Source organism: Salmo salar, chromosome 10, assembly GCF_965601325.2.
Source record: "Salmo salar chromosome 10, fSalSal1, whole genome shotgun sequence".
Taxonomy (NCBI): domain Eukaryota; kingdom Metazoa; phylum Chordata; class Actinopteri; order Salmoniformes; family Salmonidae; genus Salmo; species Salmo salar.
Genome location: NC_138300.1, coordinates 94,457,501 through 94,479,574, shown reverse-complemented (window position 1 = coordinate 94,479,574; position 22,074 = coordinate 94,457,501). Strand labels below are relative to the sequence as shown.

Here is a 22,074-nt window from a genome sequence, read left to right as displayed (position 1 = left end):
AGTGTAGTTTACGAAAGATCTGGGAATAGTGTAGTTTAGGAAAGATCTGGGAATAGCGTAGTTTGCGAAAGATCTGGGAATAGTGTTGTTTAGGAAAGCTTTGGGAATAGAGCTATGTAGTAAAATGAGAACAAAGCAGACTTGGCTATAGAAATACTGTATCTCTGTGTGTTTCTGATTTTCAGAACATAACTAGAAACACATTTCACTCCCACACTCACTCACAGGATGGTGAGTGGAGCTCACACACACATGCAGACACACACTTGCACAAACAGATCTCTCCAGTCAGTCATTTTTCTATACATTCCTGGCTGCTCTGTGACCCTCCCTGAGACGTCTCTGGAACCATATATATGGAGTCTTTCTACATCATTCACATGCTGTATGTTTTCTGATTTTGCTTGTACATATGTGTGTGTGTGTGTGTGTGTGTGTGTGTGTGTGTGTGTGTGTGTGTGTGTGGGGGGGGGGGGGGGGGGCACGTGTGTGTGTAGCCTACAGACTCAGTTTAAAGAGTATCCATCTTGCTTTCATTAACTGTTCAGCACGGTGTATATCACATTCCACCAATATAGATGACCTCTAACCTAGACCCCTAATCACTACCACCAACCCACCACCACTACCCACCTCTCCCCAAACTCCCCATATCCCCACCCAAATCCTCTTTTAACGGCTCCTACCCTCAACTGGCTTTTACTGTCATTCTCACCCAGTTCCTTGTAGTATAACAGTTTTCTGATGTGACTTTGATCCATTACAATAGGTCCAGTGCATCATGGGTTACTCCTCTCTTCCCATTACCCTCTCCTTTTTTATTATTTCCCTATGTCCCTTACTCCTTTCTCCACTCATATCTCCCTCTCTCTTTTTCTCTCCTTCCCTCTTCTCCTCCCTCCCTCCATAACTCTCTTGTCTTAGCTAAACAACGGGACCCTTGTGATAGTAACACTGCCAATAAAGAGAGGTATGTATTTAGAGAGAGAGAGAGAGGGAGAGGGAGAGGGAGAGCGAGGGAGAGAGAGGGGGAGGGAGAGGGGGGGAGAGAGAGAGAGAGAGAGGAGAGAGAGAGAGAGGAGAGAGAGAGAGAGAGAGAGAGAGAGAGAGAGAGAGAGAGAGAGAGAGTGTATCAGGCCAAAGTTATAGTCATCTGGTGATATTTAAGTTGGACAGGCTAGTTTCCGGTGTCTGGAACAGGCCAAAAATACCCAGAAACACAGAGACCTAACAGAAAAAGGATACACGTCTTTCCTTTCTCCTGTCCTCTACAGTAGATACCATAGACACCATATTCTGCTAACTAAAATCTGGGCTTTTAATGCACCATGTTGACGCATAAGGTTTTAAGACAACATTTTTCTACTGATGATTCTTTTTATAATGTTACTGTCACGGTGCCAACAGATGTACATCACTCTGTGGTACAGCAAGTGTTGTTATATTTGACACAAACATCATTCAAACTAGTGAGTAGCTTAACCAGTATGATTCCAGGACATATAGCATGTTATTACAGACCTATAGTCACTAACGTTCAACCAGCCTATATGATAGCCCTCGTCTCTCTGTGGGGACAGCTGTATGATATAGTCATGGTCTAGTGTGTCATCTGGATAAGCAAGAAGACAGTTGCACATAGCCTACTATGGCTTCAACTGTCATGCCACCAGCATAAGACAAGGCCACCCACCAACAGATAGACACACACACAGAATGGGCCAAAATAGCCAATAATATTATGGGCATTTTAAAAAAAAGAGAGACCTACACTTGTATTAGAGCCTGAATAACTGATTCATTCTGTAGTTCTAATGGTTTCTCCAACTGGACAGTGAACACAAATTTAGGTCATTCAGAATGAGATGCAGTTCCACGGCCAGGCAGCATCTATAGTCAGCCCAAACCAAACCCATGAGCTAGCTAGGAGAACTGTTTTAGAAACCAGCAGGAATAGAAGCGGAAGTGAGTGAGAGAGTTTATTTATTTTCCCTTTTGTACTTCAACTATTTGCACATCGTTACAACATTGTTTATAGCCATAATATGACACTTGAAATGTCTCTATTCCTTTTGGACTTTTCTGAGAGTAATGTTTACTATTCACTTATTATTGTTTATTTACATTTTACATCTTAGTCATTTAGCAGACACTCTTATCCAGAGCAACTTTTCATTTCATGCAGTTTTTAAATTTATTTTGTACTGGCCCCCCGTGGGAATCGAACCCACAACCCTGGCGTTGCACACACCATGCTCTACCAACTGAGCCACAGGGAATTTCACTTTCGTTTATTATCTATTTCAATTGCTTTGGCAATGTAAACATACACTATATATACAAAAGTATGTGGACACCCCTTCAAATTAGTGGATAAGGCTATTTCAGCCACACCCGGTGCTGACAGGTGTATACAATAGAGCACACAGTCATGCAATCTCCATAGACAAACATTGGCAGTAGAATGGTCTTACTGAAGAGCTCAGTGACTTTCAACGTGGCACTGTCGTAGGATGCCACCTTTCTAACAAGTCAGTTCGTCAAATTTCTGCCCTGCTAAAGCTGTCCCGGTCAACTGTAAGTGCTGTTATTGTGAAGTGGAAACGTCTAGGAGCGTCTAGGAGCTCAGCGATGAAGTGGTAGGCCACACAAGCTCACAGAACGGGACCGCCGAGTCTAGAAGCACGTAAAAATCATCTGTCCTTGGTTGCAACACTCACTACCAAGTTCTAAACTGCCTCTAGAAGCAACGTCAGCACAAGAACTGTTCGTCAGGGGCTACATGAAATGGGTTTCCATGGCTGAGCAACCGCACACAAGCCTAAGATCACCATGCACAATGCCAAGCTTCGGCTGGAGTGATGTAAAGCTCGCCACCATTGAACTCTGGAGCAGTGGAAACATGTTCTCTGGAGTGATGAATCACGCTTCACCATCTGGCAGTCCGGCGAACAAATCTGGGTTTGGTAGATGCCAGGAGAACTCTACCTGCCTCAATGCATTGTGCCAACTGTAAAGTTTGGTGGAGGAGGAATAATGGTTTGGGGCTGTTTTTCATGATTCTGGCTAGGCCCATTATTTCCAGTGAAGAGAAATCTTAATGCTACAGAATACAATGACATTCTAGACGATTCTGTGCTTCCCACTTTGTGGCAACAGTTTGGGGAAGGCCCTTTCCTGTTTCAGCATGACAATGTCCCTGTGCACAAAGCGAGGTCCATACAGAAATGGTTGGTCGAGATCGGTGTGGAAGAACTTGACTGAACAGAGCCTGACCTCAAACCCATTAAACACCTTTGGGATGAATTAGAACGCCGACTGCGAGCCAGGCCTAATCACCCAACCTCACTAATGCTCTTGTGGCTGAATGGAAGCAAGTCCCTGCAGCAATGTTCCAACATCTAGTGGGAACCTTCCCAGAAGAGTGGAGGTTGTTATAGCAGCAAAGGGGGGACCAACTCCATATTAATTCCCATGATTTTGGAATGAGATGTTCGACAAGTAGGTGTCTACAAACTTTTGGCAATGTAAACATATGTTTCCCATGCCAATAAAGCCTTTAAATTGAAATCGAATTGAATTGTTGAATTGAGAGAGAGAGAGAGAGAGAGAGAGAGAGAAAGAGAGAGAGAGAGAGAGAGAGAAAGAGAGAGAGAGAGAGAAAGAGAGGAGGATGAGAGAGAGAGGGAGAGAGAGTGAGAGACCTTTCCCAGATGATTTTGGGCTCCTGGTGTGCAGATCCAGATGTCTGTTTGTAGGTCGTTCCTCGGCTGTTCTCAGCACACAGACACAGACACAGACACAGACACAGACACACACACACACACACACAGAGAGACACACACACACACACACAGCCATCTGCAGTTTCTCATGACTGCGAGCTGCAGAAAGAAATGTCCCCTTTACTCTCTCCCCGCCCCCACAGCCTGCCTCCATTATTCCCGTATTTTCAGAACAGGCAAGAGGAAAGAGGGCGAGGGAGAGGAGAATAAAACCAAATTGTGTGGCTTAATTGAGTAAAACAGACCGTTTGAGATTATTATTTAATTCCGTCGGTCCTCTCTGTCTTCTTTTGGTACAGCCACCCTCTGCATTTTCATAGCGTTTCTGCTAGGCGCCGGAGTCGCCAGGGAGAGAGGAGGGGGACGGATGGTCTGTGTAGCCGGGGAGAAGCCCTCTGTTTCGGTGGGAGGATGAGCCATTGAACGGTGCAGCTCTACTGGTTGGAAGCGGGCCAGGGTCGCTGCGTTGTGTGTGGGAGAGAGCTTGTTCAGAAGGAGATGGGATGTCTTGGCTCCGTTGTCAGACCGGTTTAACGGAAAACGGGAATCAGGTTGCAACTCTTCTCCTGTGTGAGTTGCACCCGTCACTATTGCATGGATGCTGATGCCGTTCTAGACCGGGGAAACCAGGATTTTACCAACTGGATTTAATGCATTTTTTATTGGGATTATTTCGGGCTCGACAAATCTAAAACATCCGTGTGGGATTTTATGTCTGAGCGACCCCGACATTTTCAAAGGTAAACGTCGATCTTCGCCTTTCTGCTGTATCGCCCCATATCAAAACGTCGGCCGCTTTCATTATTTATTCGACCATGTGTGCGTGTCTAAATGAACATGGTCCAAATAGTCTATTCCGAAAAAAGCGGGTTTGTGTTTTGACATATCGCTGGGTAGGCTAGAACCGAATAGCCTATTTAAAATGAAATAGCTAGCCAACTAACGTTAGCTCAGCAAACCAGCTATAATTTCTGCCCTGTCCACGGATGTGACCAGAGACAGCCATGCTCTAGCCTACCAAGGGATGCATTCAAACTTGTCTTGTTATGGGTAAAGAAAATTCGTCGACTGAATCATTCTGATAATGCCTAGCTACAGCTTGTTTACCGATTCAACCTCACAATGCTGCTCCAGTCACTAGACTAGCATCGTGAATATTTTCCCCATGTGATGTGTTGTGTTATTACAGTGTTATTACAGTTATTACAGTATGGTGAGCGTGTAAAGAGAGCCTGCATACCAAGTTGCAGAGATTGTGTTTCCAGTTTAGGGCCACAATGATACAACAAGAACGTTCTGTGCTCCAACTCGTGCTTTAGCCTAATAATGCTTCAAGGTAACATTTCAAACCTGCCAGCTAGTCACAGATAGTTATTGTCATAACTAGACTGTCCATGTAGACTGCACTTTCAATTGCTGTAGTAATTGTGTTATGGAAATATCCGGTTCTGAACAACAATGGTCTTGTGTTCCTAGTAGATTTGACCTGACTGCTGTCTCATGATGTTTCTGTACAGTGAATGGAAGGTTATCTGATGAGTTTGATAGTGTAGTTTATAAATTACCTAACGTTATAAATGTTTTTGGTAACATTCACTACCATTTACTATAGCAAGTGTAAACACTTTGTTGCATGTTGTAGCCTTCGATTCTCAGTGAATATTTTTTTTTTATATCACTGAATATTGTATAGGTTTAATGACCATTTCCTCCTTGGAGTGGGTTACCTAAACAGATAGCCCTGAGCCAGTGATTTGTAACTTTGCCTGTTATTGTGGTGTATATTCTCCCCTAGTCCCTCAAGCAAAGTTTCCTCATTCACTGGTGTAGTTTATTATAACAGAGAGAGAAAATGGATGCTGCCTGTATGTAGATAAAACAGCCAGCTGTCTCTCTCTGTGTGTGTGTTTGCATGCTGCAGCAGTATCTTTGTCTGCGCTGCAGGTCTCAGGGGTCAGCAGATTTTTGGCCAGTGATCTCTATCCTGATCTATCTCTGTCCAGACAGGGAGATCTTGGACAGGCAGCATGGACTGACTGGTATTCGGGAATCTTGGGAAAGCAGAAGAGTCATTTGGGGGAGAATATACACACAGACCAGACTATGGCTGACTGACGGCTCGTTTACACCTACGCTCTGAGTATGTGGGAAAACTAAACTCTAGGAACTGGGGAGTGACCTGTAGTTCTGCATAGCACACATGTCACAGCAAGTAAAACGAGTGCAACACATCAAATCAAATTGTATTAATCACATGCGCCGAATACAACAGGTGTAGACCTTACAGTGAAATGCTGTATACAACAGGTGTAGACCTTACAGTGAAATGCTGTATACAACAGGTGTAGACCTTACAGTGAAATGCTGTATACAACAGGTGTAGACCTTACAGTGAAATGCTGTATACAACAGGTGTAGACCTTACAGTGAAATGCTGTATACAACAGGTGTAGACCTTACAGTGAAATGCTGTATACAACAGGTGTAGACCTTACAGTGAAATGCTTACTTACACGCCCCTAACCAACAGTGCAGTTAAAAAAAATAAGGATAAGAATAAGAGAAAAGTAACAAGTAATTAAAGAGCAGCAGTAAAAAAATAACAACATATACAAAGCGGACTGTGGATTGAGACTCACTGTAGGCTAGTAGAGGTACCTGCACTAATCTATGGGAAAAGCTACTTTCAGATGACCCCTCCTATTATTAGGAGGATGGAGAAGACAGCTCCTGGGAGAGGTGGAGTGTGTGTGTGAGTGTGGGTGCAGCCACTCTAAACAGAATGGGAGGGACGCAAAACCCATCAAAAGAAGCTGGAGCCTGCAGCCTAAAGACACACACACACACACACACACACACACACACACACACACACACACACACACTGGCAGCAGCCTCAGGGCAGAACTCACACAGGGATGTGTGTTGAAACAGTGCTGAACTATCCCTCTCTCTCTGTCTCGCTCTGTCCTCAGTCCGCTGCCAATTCTCACCTCCAATCTCTCACCCTACTGCTATATTGGAGCACATGGTGAGGTGTACCCACTGCCCACACAAAGTCACACGAACATCTGGTATAGTGATCCTATGTTATAAGAGGTGTGCCAGCATTAAGCCAGGTGCCAGGGGGATGACTCAGGGTGTTTATCAATAGGGGATGGCTGACTGTCCACCTGCCCTCGGTCCACTCTTTTTCGCTGTCTCTGGAAAACATTAGGGGTGGAAAAGGGTTCCCCTGGCTAAAAGGAATTCACAAGCCTGCTAGCCATTCAAAAACCAATGACTTCACATGGCAGTCCCAAGCTCGCTCCCACATCAGTGTGTGTGTGTCTGACGTGACATGTTTTGGAGATAGGAAGGACATTAAAAACACATTAGGACACATAACCCATCTCACCCCTTTGGGGTTCTTGTGCTATGGCTTTTCTCTCTCCCAGTCTTTCCCCCTTTCCTCCTCCTCTCCCTCCCTCCTCTCCCCCAGATGTGAGGATGTGGGCAGGGCCTGAAGAGTTTGTTTTCCCCAGGGTCTCCTCTTCCTGTTACACTGCAAAGACAGTCCACATGTGCTCAACACACACACACCCACACTCACATATGCACACACCAACAGACACATAATGTATGCATGTACGCACACAACCACACTCCCACATACAGTACAACACAATAACAGACACTTGCAGATTAGCAACATTGTGTTGGAAAGGATAGTGTGTGTGTGTGTCAGTCTGATGTACTGTCGTTCCACCTGCTCCAATGTTTACACCCAAACTTGGCAGCGTAGTAATGCCAGTTTTGGCTAACACACACAGACACATTATGAACACGAGATAATACAGTGAAAAAGGAGGGAAAGAGATAGAAAGGTCTGTCTGTCTAATGCTCTGATTGTCTAGCTGTTGGTGGACTTCCCCCTTTAGGAGAGGAATGTCAGATATATCCAGCAGGAAGACACACACACACAGGAAATATAATCTATTGGTCTATTGTGGTTTCAGCTCAGCTAACCTTGTTAAGTCTAAGATGAATTTAAACATTCTACAGCACTGCGTGTGTCTGTGTGCTCTATGCTGAGAGGAGGAGCAAAGACCACATGCCCTTGTTCACTTGTGATTTGTAGTTTTTTGGTTATTAGTGCGTTATTAGTGTTGAATCCATATTGCAACGCTAGTTTTAAGATGTTTTACTGAGAAAAAATAAGAAGGAACGAGCACACTGCTCTTGATAGTATCACTGATCTTTAATAAGCTTTACGTATCGGCCTCAGGGCCTTTGTCAGAGCTTTTGTGAGTTTTTTTAATTAGCACCCTTCTGTAGATCTAGCCCCACCCACATCCAGTCCACGTATCGAATGGGGTTGGAGGTGAAGGAAAAAGAAATAAGTGCTACCAAATATAACAATATGCATTTCATAAATATTAAAATAAAGTGTGTATATAAAATGTATTAAACATGTCTGTAAAACTACAATGAGGACCTTGACCTAACAAGCAAGTTTTCATAAATCATTGGGTACAGCGTAAGAAAAACGTCAGAGTAATCTGAAATAGGGGCATAATTCATGTTCGCTGTGTACTTCTCCCTTCACAGAACAGCGCAAACTGTCACTAACCAGAATAGAAAGAGGAGTGGGAGGCCCCGGTGTACAACTGAGCAAGAGGACAAGTACATTAGAGTGTCTGGTTTGAGAAACAGACGCCTCAGAAGTCCTCAACTGGCAGCTTCATTAAATAGTACCTGCAAAACACCAGCCTCAACGTCAACAGTGAAGAGGCGACTCCGGGATGCTGGCCTTCTAGGCAGAGTTGTAAAGAAAAAGCCATATCTCAGACTGGCCAATAAAAAGAAAAGATTAAGATGGGCAAAAGAACAGAGACACTGGACAGAGGAGCTCTGCCTAGAAGGCCAGCATCCCAGAGTCGCCTCTTCACTGTTGACGTTGAGACTGGGGTTTTGCGGGTACTATTTAATGAAGCTGCCAGTTGAGGACTTGTGAGGCATCTGTTTCTCAAACTAGACACTCTAATGTACTTTTCCTCTTGCTCAGTTGTGCACCGGGGCCTCCCACTCCTCTTTCTATTCTGGTTAGAGCCAGTTTGCGTTGTTCTGTGAAGGGAGTAGTACACAGCATTGCATGAGATCTTCAGTTTCTTGGCAATTTCTCACATGGAATAGCCATCATTTCTCAGAACAAGAATAGACTGACGAGTTTCAGAAGAAAGGTCTTTGTTTCTGGCCATTTTGAGCCTCTAATCGAACCCACAAATGCTGATGCTCCAGATACTCAACTAGTCTAAAGAAGGCCAGTTTTATTGCTTATTTAATCAGAACAACAGTTTTCAGCTGTGCTAAAATAATAGCAAAATGGTTTTCTAATGATCATTAGCCTTTTAAAATGATAAACTTGGATTAGCTAACACAATGTGCCATTGGAACACAGGAGTGATGGTTGCTGATAATGTGCCTCTGTACGCCTATGTAGATATTCCATAAAAAATCTGCCGTTTCCAGTTACAATAGTCATTTACAACATTAACAATGTCTACACTGTATTTCTGATCAATTTGATATGATTTTAGTGGACAAAAAACGTGCTTTTCTTTCAAAAACAAGGACATTTCTAAGTGACCTCAAACTTTTGAACGGTAGTGTATGTCCAAAGTCTGTTGAGTACGGTGAACAGAAGGTCACTTATAAACATCATGGAGAAGTGACCGGATGAAGAGGAACTGCTACCAGACCATTCGACCGCAAAGACAACATTTAGGCAGTATGGGAAACAGATGGACAGTTCTGAAAAGTTACATCCCTAATGTACACGTGTGTTTGCAGCTGAAGCATCCAGTGGGCTGAATAAACTTGGTTTAAGGTTTTTCTAGTCGTCCGTTTGAATTCATGTTCAGAGCCTAACACATCTCTCTCCTTCTCTCTCTCAGATGACAGAGGGGCGGCGATGTCAGGTCCATCTCCTGGACGACAGGAAGCTGGAGCTCCTCGTACAGGTAAACACACCACGCATGCACACAGACACATACATAAACCCACACACACTTAAGGAGGAGGGATAAGAAGACTGCGTAAGCTCTTCTCCGCGGGCTCAGTTACAGCTAACTGGATGACACTGCACCGTCTTTTGCTCACCTGATCCTTCCACACACACAGACACACACACCCTCTCTTGTTAAGAAATCCAGTTGGTCAGCCATAATGATGTCCTAAACTGTGACTCTCAACCCACTATGTCTCCTAACCTCCACCTCTTTCTGCGCTCCCTTGTCCCTACTCTCTCTGTAATAAGGACTGTTTCAGACTAGGGCTGTGGTGGTCATGAAATTTTGTCAGCTGGTGATTGTCATGCAAATAACTGCCTGTCTCACGGTAATTGACCGTTAATTAATATAAACACTTATAGCATCTCCTGGCTTCCACACATAGCCCACAAGCCACTGATGCAGACCTTTGGAACATCTACATTTTAAAAAGTCTAATATTGTACATCCATTTAATATAGCCTACACCATCACAATAAATCCATCATTTATTTTAGACAGGTCTAAAGAAACATGCTATGTAGAAAATGTAGCCTATTTCAGAAGAACAGAATAGCATATTCTGAGTTGTCCTTACAGTGCATTGGGAAAGTATTCAGACATGTTGTTATGTTACAGCCTTTTTCTAAAATGGATTAAATTAATTCATCAATCTACCCCTCATCAATCTACACACAATTCCCCATAATGACAAAGTGAAAACAGGTTTTTAGATATTTTGGCAAATGTATAAAAAAATGTAAACAGAAATACCTTATATACTCAAAATTGAACTCAGGTGCATCCTGTTTCCATTGGTCATCCTTGAGATGTTTCTACAACTTGATTGGAGTTCACCTGTGGTAAATTCAATTGATTGGACATGATTTGAAAAGGCACACACCTGTCTATATAAGGTCCCACAGTTGGCAGTGCATGTCAGAGCAAAAACCAAGCTATGAGGTCAAAGGAATTGTCCGTAGAGCTCTGAAACAGGATTGTGTCAAGGCATAAATCTGGGGAATGGTACCATCACATTTTTGCAGCATTGAAGGTCCCCAAGAACACAGTGGCCTCCATCATTCTTAAATGGGAGAAGTTTGGAACCACCAAGACTCTTCCTAGAGCTGGCTGCCCGGCCAAACTTAACAATGGGGGGAGAAGGGCCTTGGTCAGGGCTGTCCAAGAACCCGATGGTCACTCTGACAGACCTCCAGAGTTTCTCTGTGGAGAAGGGAGAACCTTTCAGAAGGACAACCATCTCTGCAGCACTCCACCAATCATGACTTTATGGTAGAGTGGCCAGACGGAAGCCATTCCTCAGTAAAAGGCACATGACAGCCCTCTTAGAGTTTGTCAAAAGGCACCTAAAAGTCTCTCAGACCATGAGAAACAAGATTCTCTGGTCTGATGAAACCAAGATTGAACTCTTTGGCTTGAATGCCAAGCGTCACGTCTAGTGATGCACCGATATGACATTTTTGGCTGATACCGAAATCCAATATTTCCCTTGCCCAAAAAACCAATACCGATAACCGATATTTAAAACTTTAGCGGCCTTTTAAGCATTCTAGTACAGTTAAATAGTTAACATACACACATGGACGCAGTGGTCTAAGGCACTGCATCTCAGTGCAAGAGGCGTCACTACAGTCCCTGGTTTGAATCCAAGCTGTATCACATCCGGCCGTGATTGGGAGTCCCATAGGGCGGCGCACAATTGGCCCAGCGTCGTCCAGGTTTGGCCACCATTGTAAATAAGAATTTGTTCTTAACTGACTTGCCTAGTTAAATAAAGGTTACACACACACACACACACACACACACACACACACACACACACACACACACACACACACACACACACACACACACACACACACACACACACACACACACACACAACACTGACCAAAAAGTTATTTTTTTGGCCTTTACGTATGTCCCCATTACCTACAGTGCTGGTCATTAAAAAAAAAAAATAGCTAGCTCATGGATGCAAAAAATGTTCTTCCCCAAAAACATAGCAAAACGCCATAATCTGTTTCAGAAGCTGTAGTTAGCTAGCTAACTATATAGCTAGGTGTCATCATCTAAAATAACCCTAATTTATAAGACAGTTCCTATTTGATTAATGGTGGTCGGACACATCTATGTGAAGCTAGCCACAATAGGAATTAGCCACAATAGTGGACTTTGCGGTTAGCCTTCAAAATAAAACTATGTCATTGACAGTGATGTAAATGAATACAAGTAGTATAATTATGCCATAATTGAATAGATCATGCTAAACGAGGTTGGAAAGTTGTTATATAAATTCAACAAAAGACAATAATTTGTTAATTTGACAAAATCAGTTGAAATCACACTGGATGTATGATACTTTAGAATTGCATTGGGGCATTCTTATTTCACTGCACAGCCTTGCCTTTGGATTGTGGATCAATGACATGGGGTATCAGTCTACTCAGTGACACCCAGAGAACATTAGCTCTTATTGCGGGACTCGAAAACAACTGTGAATTGAGACACATTTATTGTCAACCTATGTGTATTGAACACTATTCCCGAGTAAAAACGATACGGTGTGGATGTTTTGGAGTCTGATAACTCTGAGGATGTTGGGTATTGAGTAGACTGATACCCCATTTCATTGATCCCCAATCCTTAGGTAAAGCTGTACAGTGCAATTTGAATGTCAATACACACAATAGGCTGACTGGGGAGGTGCTTTCACAGTCACAGTCCCGCGATAAGAGCTACAACGCTAATATTTGCGTAAACTCTTCACAGTTGTGTTCTGTGGGTGTCACCGAGTAGAATAATACCCCATTTAATTGCCTCACATTCCAACCTTGTTTAACGTTATCTAGTCTATATATGGCATGATTACACCAATTGTAACCTTCTGCATCACTTTCAAAGAGGTAATTTTATTTTGAAGGCAAACTGCAAATTACACTATTGTGCCTAATCCTTATTGTGGCTAGCTTCACAACACATAACCCACAACACATAGTCCGGTAGAGCCTCACTAGCCAGATGAAGCTAGCTGGCTGCTTATAACGTTAGCTTTGGGCAACAGGGTTAAGTAGCTGCCTAGCTATTTATTTTCATGAACTGAAGTTTAATTTCAATAGGCAAACAACAAGTGGCTACATCATAAGGATTCCTAAATTGCTAAGAATAATGAAAATGACTACAGTTTCTACTGGTCATTGTTTTCAGGCTGGTTGTATTGGTGCTAGCTAGGTACCAAGCTAACTAGCTACCCCAGAAGTTGTGGTAAAACAAATAATAATTTTTACCAACGCGTTATTGTAAACACATCGTTCGTGGGCGGTGTTTGCTTGAATGCAGACTTTTTTTTGTACAGCTTTGACAGTGCTACTGATAGTAGTGGTGGCGCTTGGTTTGCACGTACAAATTCAGAACACACAACATTCTATAATAGAACTGTGTTATTTGACGTGTCTAATTAGAAGCTTATTTAACACGTCAAATAGTGTTATTGTCAAATAGTGTTATTTGACGTGTATCTTTTTTGACACACAAAGACCCAAACGGCGTTCCATAGTATGTCATGAAGCTAATAGCAGTGACACTATTACTGTGTAAATCTGGTAGGGCAACACCTGAAAAATAGCTCACTTGGTAGTGTGTACCGGTGCTCGACCAGTCCGGAAAGCCAACATCACCCACGTCAGAGAACGGTTGATTTGTCAAGCGCAATGAATTCCATTATCTTGCCGTTAATGGATTTCGCCTTTGAGTCGTCTCGCTGAAATGTTCTTACTCTTTCAAATGACTGTTCGACTTGTTGACTGCTCAATCCACACAGCAGACGTTGTGGGCTAGGTTAGGAATGCTGTGTTGCACATGTAGCGCAACATTTTGGGTGGAGTCGTTATGGCATGTACCTACGTTATATAGGTATGCACGTCAGCTTTGACAGCGGTTTTGCACATCGGCGTTAAACTAGACATCGGGCCGATACCGATGTTGGCATTTTTAGCTAATATCGGCCGATTCCAATATGTTTACCGATATATCGGGTATCCCTAGTTTCTACATAGCAGTGTCATCACAAGGGAGCACCCTTCTCCCTCCCTTTTCCTCCTAACCATCTTCGGTAACATTGACAATCTTGTCTGTCTGTTCATCAATAAATCCTACTGCTGCTGCAAAGCATATATAAATAAAGAGAAAGGAGTAGAAGGTAGCTTTGGCTGGACAGAAGGAGACAGGATGTATAGTAGAGGATAGGGAGAGTAGGTCGAGGTGAGTAGAAAGTAGAGGAGAGGAGATGATAGCTCTGCATGCAGTGGGATCTGATTAACATGGCAGAACTGATCCTCCTGTCTCTCAGTCCGTTTCTAGTAAACCTTCATTGTATGGGGGAGGATTTCTCTCTCCCTCATTTCTTTGCTTCACTCAGCCTATCTTCACCTCTCACTCTTGCTATCCTATTCTCTCTCTCTCTCATTCTCTCTGTCTCCCTCTTTCATTCTCTAAGCCTCATATTTCTCCACATATACTTGATCAACCTCTCTTCCTTCCATCCTCTCAGCCAGGAGAAAGAGAGGAAGCAGGAAGATATTAAATAGTAAGGGAGGAGAGGAGAGGAAAGAAAAGAGGATAGACAGACAGAGAGAGAAGGAACAGATCCCATTTTCACTCTGCATATAATTCTTTCAGCCATCTAGGTCTCCCTCACTCTTTCCCCCCTCTCCCCTTCTCTCTCTCTTCCTCGGAGGGCGGATGTTCAGTAGGCCGTTGAGGGGTTAACGGGACCATAGAGAATGTCAATGTTATTCTTGTTTTTCCTGTGAGCTGGATAGAGGAAAGGCTCTCCCCTTTTAGGAAAGGGAAATAGGGAAGGGATTTTGGGAATGAACCCATTGCGACCCAAAACCACCAGACATCTCCAATAGATCTACCTGGTAACGAGCACTGACAGGCCTACCTTTGCCTCTCACAGCTTTCCAGGGTGGAGGATGGTAAAGATCATAAATCATTTTGAGGTTCATACAGTTATTAAGATAAGTTATGAGGTTGTCCCTGTCTCAGCCCCAGTAGTGGCTCCAGTCCTCCTCTACCTCACCCCATCCCCTCCCACTCCTCCCTCCTCCCCCTTTGCCTCCCTGTCTCAGCCCCAGTTGTGGCTCTAGTCTTCCTCTGCCTCACCCCATTCCCGCCTCACCTGTCCCACTCTTCCCTCCTCTCCCTCTGTCTCCCTGTCTCAGCCCCAGCTGTACTGTAGACTGTGTAATGACCTGTGGTGCTGATGATAATAACTAGTAAAACAGGTCTGTCTGGTCTAGGGTAGGGGATGGGCAACAGGCGTCCAGCGGGCCAAAACCGCCCCGCCACTCTTTCATCTACACACAGACACGCCTCACAGACACGCCTCACACACACGCCTCACAGACACGCCTCACACACACGCCTCACACACACGCCTCACAGACACGCCTCACAGACACGCCTCACAGACACGCCTCACACACACGCCTCACACACACGCCTCACAGACACGCCTCACACACGCCTCACACACACACCTCACACACACGCCTTATCAGGTAATCATGCTTATCTTTCTAGTGCTGTTGTTCATGATAACCTTTTGGACGCATCGCATACACTGCTGCTACTGTTTATTATCAATCCTGTTGTCTAGTCACTTTATTCCTATTTATATGTACATATCTACCTCATTTACCTTGTACTCCAGCACATAGACTCAGTACTGGTACCCTGTGTATATAGCCAAGTTATCATTACTTACTGTGTATTTATTATTACTTTTATTATTACGTGTTTTACTTTTCTATTATTTATCTTTTTTCTTTTTCTCTGCATTGTTGGGAAGGGCCCGTATGTAAGCGTTTCACTGTTATTCTACACCTGTTGTTTGCGAAGCATGTGATGAGTAATATTAGATTTGATATCCTCAGTTCAGGAGAGGATGCTGCTACTGTTTTCTAGGCAGCAATATCAGTCTCACCCTCTCTCTCTCTCTCTCTCTCTCTCTCTCTCTCTCTCTCGCTCTCTCTCTCACTCGCTCTCTCTCTCTCTCTCCCTCTCTCTCTCCCTCTCTCACTCGCTCTCTCTCTCCCTCTCTCTCTCTCTCTCTCTCTCTGTCTCTCTCTCTTCTCTTTGTCTCTCTCTTTGTCTCTGTCTCATTCTCTCTCTCTGCCTCTCTTCTCTCTCCTGCTCTCTCTCTCCCTCTCTCTCTCTCTCTCTCACTCGCTCTCTCCCTCTCTCTCCCTATCTCTCTCTCTCTCTCTCTCTCTCTCTCTCTCACTCGCTCTCTCTCACTTGCTCTCTCACCCTCTCTCTCTCTCTCTGTCTCTCTCTCTTCTCTCTGTCTCTCTCTGTCTCTCTCTCTCTCTCTTCTCTTTGTCTCTCTCTTTGTCTCTGTCTCATTCTCTCTCTCTCTCTGCCTCTTCTCTCTCTCTCTCTCTCTCTCTCTCTCTCTCTGTCTCTCTCTCTTCTCTTTGTCTCTCTCTTTGTCTCTGTCTCATTCTCTCTCTCTGCCTCTCTTCTCTCTCCTGCTCTCTCTCTCCCTCTCTCTCTCTCTCACTCGCTCTCTCCCTCTCTCTCCCTATCTCTCTCTCTCTCTCTCTCTCTCTCTCTCTCACTCGCTCTCTCTCACTTGCTCTCTCACCCTCTCTCTCTCTCTCTGTCTCTCTCTCTTCTCTCTGTCTCTCTCTGTCTCTCTCTCTCTCTCTTCTCTTTGTCTCTCTCTTTGTCTCTGTCTCATTCTCTCTCTCTCTCTGCCTCTTCTCTCTCTCTCTCCCTCTCTCTCTCTCTCTCTCTCTCTCTCTCTCTCTCACTCGCTCTCACTCGCTCTCCCTCTCTCTCTCTCCCTCTCTCTCTCTCTCTCTCTCTCTCTCTCTCTCACTCGCTCTCTCCCTCTCTCTCCCTCTCTCTCTCTCTCTCTCTCTCTCTCTCACTCGCTCGCTCTCTCTCCCTCTCTCTCTCGCTCCCTCTCTCTCGCTCTCTCTCTCTCTCCCTCTCTCTCTCTCTCTTTCTCACTCGCTCTCTCTCCCTCTCTCTAGCTCTCTCACTCTCATAGTTCCCCCATAACAGACATAACTGTGCTGTCTGTCTCTCCACATCTCCTCTAATTGGTTATTCATAGCCAGGAGGGTGTGTCCAGTCAGGTCTAATGACTATTGTTGCCTTGGCTACTGGTTAATGAGAAACTGTCTCTGTAGGTCTGAGACTGAACCAAAACGCTCATTACTCCAATTATACACTGTAGCACACTACAACTTGAGAGAGAGAGAGAGAGAGCAGAGAGAGCGACAGACAGACAGACAGACAGACAGACAGACAGACAGACAGACAGACAGACAGACAGACAGACAGACAGACAGACAGACTTTATACAGTATATTTTTCTACTGTATATTGGCTGGTCAACTGTCGGACCGCGGTCCGGATCCAGACCCAGAATGGGGTCAATGTGGGTCGCGGCCCCCAGTTCTTTTGACAAATAAATAATAATAATACATTTACAGTACTCAGTCGGGTTTTCAACTTACTGCTGTTGAGAGTTGTAATTGTAAATTTAGAAATTGGTAGTGCATGGGCAGTTTTCCTCTTGTTATGTCATTCACTTACAGACCTTAGAGAGCTATCTAGAGCCTGTCAGAAATGACCAGCGTTACCTAGATAGGTAGTGTTACCATGGCCAGATTATGTGCCCAGGGGCCTCGACCCTCAGGGCACCTCCATTTTTTTGAATCACTCAGGTATTATATGAACACACATAATACATGGCAACATGTCTTTCTCTCTCCTCTCTCTCTCTCTCCTCTCTCTCTCTCTCTCTCTCTCTCTCTCTCTCTCTCTCTCTCTCTCTCTCTCTCTCTCTCTCTCCAGAGTCTTTCTGTGTAGCAGTATCCTTGTGTAGGTGTAGTTCTTTTTATGTGTGTGTGTGCACTTGTGTCCATGCTTGCACTGTGCATGTTGTGTGTGTGTGAGAGTGAGTGAGTGAGTGAGTGAGTGAGTGAGTGAGTGAGTGAGTGAGTGAGTGAGTGAGTGAGTGAGTGAGTGAGTGAGTGAGTGAGTGAGTGAGTGAGTGAGTGAGTGAGTGAGTGAGTGAGTGAGTGAGTGAGTGAGTGAGTGAGTGAGTGAGTGAGTGAGTGAGTGAGTGAGTGAGATGCTGTGCTGTCAGTGTGTAGCCAAGCAGAGACAAGCCCATGCTTAACCTCAGGGTGGGGTTCTCTCTCTAAACATCCCTACCACATACATATGGCAGCACTGTGTGTCACAGTCTCTTTTCTCTTTATAGTTCTCTCCCTCTTTCTCCTTTTCTGTTTTTCATTTTCTTGTTCTTTCACATTCCCTTTAGCCCTCTCCTTCTCTTTTTATCTCTGTTTTTTTTTACTTTCTTCTCTCTCTCTGTCTGACTTCCTTTCTCTGCTGGTAAGGTCTTGGCCTGCAGTCTTCAATGATGCGTCTTTTCTGTGTTCAGTGGCTGAACGTGTGATGTCATTGACATGTTTCACCTCCATCTGTCACTCTCAGATGACCCCCCCCCCCTCACCTCCATCTGTCACTCTCAGATGACTCCCCCTCACCTCCATCTGTCACTCTCAGATGACCCCCCCCCTCACCTCCATCTGTCACTCTCAGATGACTCCCCCTCACCTCCATCTGTCACTCTCAGATGACTCCCCCTCACCTCCATCTGTCACTCTCAGATGACTCCCCCCCTCACCTCCATCTGTCACTCTCAGATGTCCCCCCCTCACCTCCATCTGTCACTCTCAGATGACCCCCCCCTCACCTCCATCTGTCACTCTCAGATGACCCCCCCCCTCACCTCCATCTGTCACTCTCAGATGACCCCCCCCCCCTCACCTCCATCTGTCACTCTCAGATGACTCCCCCCCCTCACCTCCATCTGTCACTCTCAGATGACCCCCCCCCTCACCTCCATCTGTCACTCTCAGATGACCTCCCCCCCTCACCTCCATCTGTCACTCTCAGATGACCTCCCCCCTCACCTCCATCTGTCACTCTCAGATGACTCCCCCCCCTCACCTCCATCTGTCACTCTCAGATGACTCTCCCCCCCACCTCCATCTGTCACTCTCAGATGACCCCCCCCCCCTCACCTCCATCTGTCACTCTCAGATGACTCTCCCCCCCTCACCTCCATCTGTCACTCTCAGATGACCCCCCCCCCTCACCTCCATCTGTCACTCTCAGATGACCCCCCCTCTCACCTCCATCTGTCACTCTCAGATGACTCTCCCCCCCCACCTCCATCTGTCACTCTCAGATGACTCCCCCTCACCTCCATCTGTCACTCTCAGATGACTCTCCCCCCCACCTCCATCTGTCACTCTCAGATGACCCCCCCCCTCACCTCCATCTGTCACTCTCAGATGACCCCCTCCCCTCACCTGCATCTGTCACTCTCAGATGACCCCCCCCCTCACCTCCATCTGTCACTCTCAGATGACTCTCCCCCCCACCTCCATCTGTCACTCTCAGATGACTCTCCCCCTCACCTCCATCTGTCACTCTCAGATGACCCCCCCCCTCACCTCCATCTGTCACTCTCAGATGACTCCCCCTCACCTCCATCTGTCACTCTCAGATGACTCTCCCCCTCACCTCCATCTGTCACTCTCAGATGACTCCCCCTCACCTCCATCTGTCACTCTCAGATGACCCCCCCTCACCTCCATCTGTCACTCTCAGATGACTCTCCCCCTCACCTCCATCTGTCACTCTCAGATGACTCCCCCCCTCACCTCCATCTGTCACTCTCAGATGACTCTCCCCCTCACCTCCATCTGTCACTCTCAGACGACCCCCCCTCACCTCCATCTGTCACTCTCAGATGACCCCCCCTCACCTCCATCTGTCACTCTCAGATGACTCTCCCCCCCACCTCCATCTGTCACTCTCAGATGACTCCACCTCACCTCCATCTGTCACTCTCAGATGACTCCCCCTCACCTCCATCTGTCACTCTCAGATGACTCTCCCCCCCACCTCCATCTGTCACTCTCAGATTAACACACAACCTGTACATACACAAACAGAATCACACACACAATCTGACTCCACACACACACACACACACACACACACACACACACACACACCATATTAACCCTACGTGTGTGTGTGTGTGTGTGTGTGTGTGTGTGTGTGTGTGTGTGTGTGTGTGTGTGTGTGTGTGTGTGTGTGTGTGTGTGTGTTTCCCTGCAGCCTAAACTGATGGCCAAGGACCTGTTGGATCTGGTGGCCTCCCACTTCAACCTGAAGGAGAAGGAATACTTTGGCATCTCCTACACAGATGAAACGTAAGTCCCTCTAGTTCGCTACCATCACCATGGATGTAGTCCTGGTCCTGGGATACACTACCATCACCATGGATGTAGTCCTGGTCCTGGGATACACTACCATCACCATGGATGTAGTCCTGGTCCTGGGGATACACTACCATCACCATGGATGTAGTCCTGGTCCTGGGATACACTACCATCACCATGGATGTAGTCCTGGTCCTGGGATACACTACCATCACCATGGATGTAGTCCTGGTCCTGGGGATACACTACCATCACCATGGATGTAGTCCTGGTCCTGGGGATACACTACCATCACCATGGATGTAGTCCTGGTCCTGGGATACACTACCATCACCATGGATGTAGTCCTGGTCCTGGGATACACTACCATCACCATGGATGTAGTCCTGGTCCTGGGATACACTACCATCACCATGGATGTAGTCCTGGTCCTGGGGATACACTACCATCACCATGGATGTAGTCCTGGTCCTGGGATACACTACCATCACCATGGATGTAGTCCTGGTCCTGGGATACACTACCATCACCATGGATGTAGTCCTGGTCCTGGGGTACACTACCATCACCATGGATGTAGTCCTGGTCCTGGGATACACTACCATCACCATGGATGTAGTCCTGGTCCTGGGATACACTACCATCACCATGGATGTAGTCCTGGTCCTGGGATACACTACCATCACCATGGATGTAGTCCTGGTCCTGGGATACACTACCATCACCATGGATGTAGTCCTGGTCCTGGGATACACTACCATCACCATGGATGTAGTCCTGGTCCTGGGATACACTACCATCACCATGGATGTAGTCCTGGTCCTGGGGATACACTACCATCACCATGGATGTAGTCCTGGTCCTGGGGATACACTACCATCACCATGGATGTAGTCCTGGTCCTGGGGATACACTACCATCACCATGGATGTAGTCCTGGTCCTGGGATACACTACCATCACCATGGATGTAGTCCTGGTCCTGGGGATACACTACCATCACCATGGATGTAGTCCTGGTCCTGGGATACACTACCATCACCATGGATGTAGTCCTGGTCCTGGGATACACTACCATCACCATGGATGTAGTCCTGGTCCTGGGGATACACTACCATCACCATGGATGTAGTCCTGGTCCTGGGGATACACTACCATCACCATGGATGTAGTCCTGGTCCTGGGGATACACTACCATCACCATGGATGTAGTCCTGGTCCTGGGGATACACTACCATCACCATGGATGTAGTCCTGGTCCTGGGATACACTACCATCACCATGGATGTAGTCCTGGTCCTGGGGATACACTACCATCACCATGGATGTAGTCCTGGTCCTGGGGATACACTACCATCACCATGGATGTAGTCCTGGTCCTGGGATACACTACCATCACCATGGATGTAGTCCTGGTCCTGGGATACACTACCATCACCATGGATGTAGTCCTGGTCCTGGGGATACACTACCATCACCATGGATGTAGTCCTGGTCCTGGGGATACACTACCATCACCATGGATGTAGTCCTGGTCCTGGGATACACTACCATCACCATGGATGTAGTCCTGGTCCTGGGGATACACTACCATCACCATGGATGTAGTCCTGGTCCTGGGATACACTACCATCACCATGGATGTAGTCCTGGTCCTGGGATACACTACCATCACCATGGATGTAGTCCTGGTCCTGGGGATACACTACCATCACCATGGATGTAGTCCTGGTCCTGGGGATACACTACCATCACCATGGATGTAGTCCTGGTCCTGGGGATATATGTGATGTGCAGGGTTTTGTTCCAGCCCAGCACTTACACACCTCGAATGGGATGTAACTACACCCTACCCTGTTTATCATAAAAGGAGAAATGTATGTTTAAAATGTAAGGATGACATTTTATGTTA

At 45.9% G+C, this 22,074-nt stretch overlaps 1 protein-coding gene across 1 annotated transcript in view; it reads left to right on the top strand.

Moving 5' to 3' along the window:
- Positions 1-22,074, top strand: part of LOC106561189 (FERM domain-containing protein 4A) — an 82,531-nt gene that overhangs the window by 30,728 nt on the left and 29,729 nt on the right. Inside the window, exons 2-3 of the mRNA XM_082956624.1 lie at positions 9,722-9,787; positions 20,060-20,154. Of these exons, the coding sequence (XP_082812750.1) occupies positions 9,722-9,787; positions 20,060-20,154 (161 nt within the window). The remainder of the gene's footprint in view (positions 1-9,721; positions 9,788-20,059; positions 20,155-22,074) is intronic.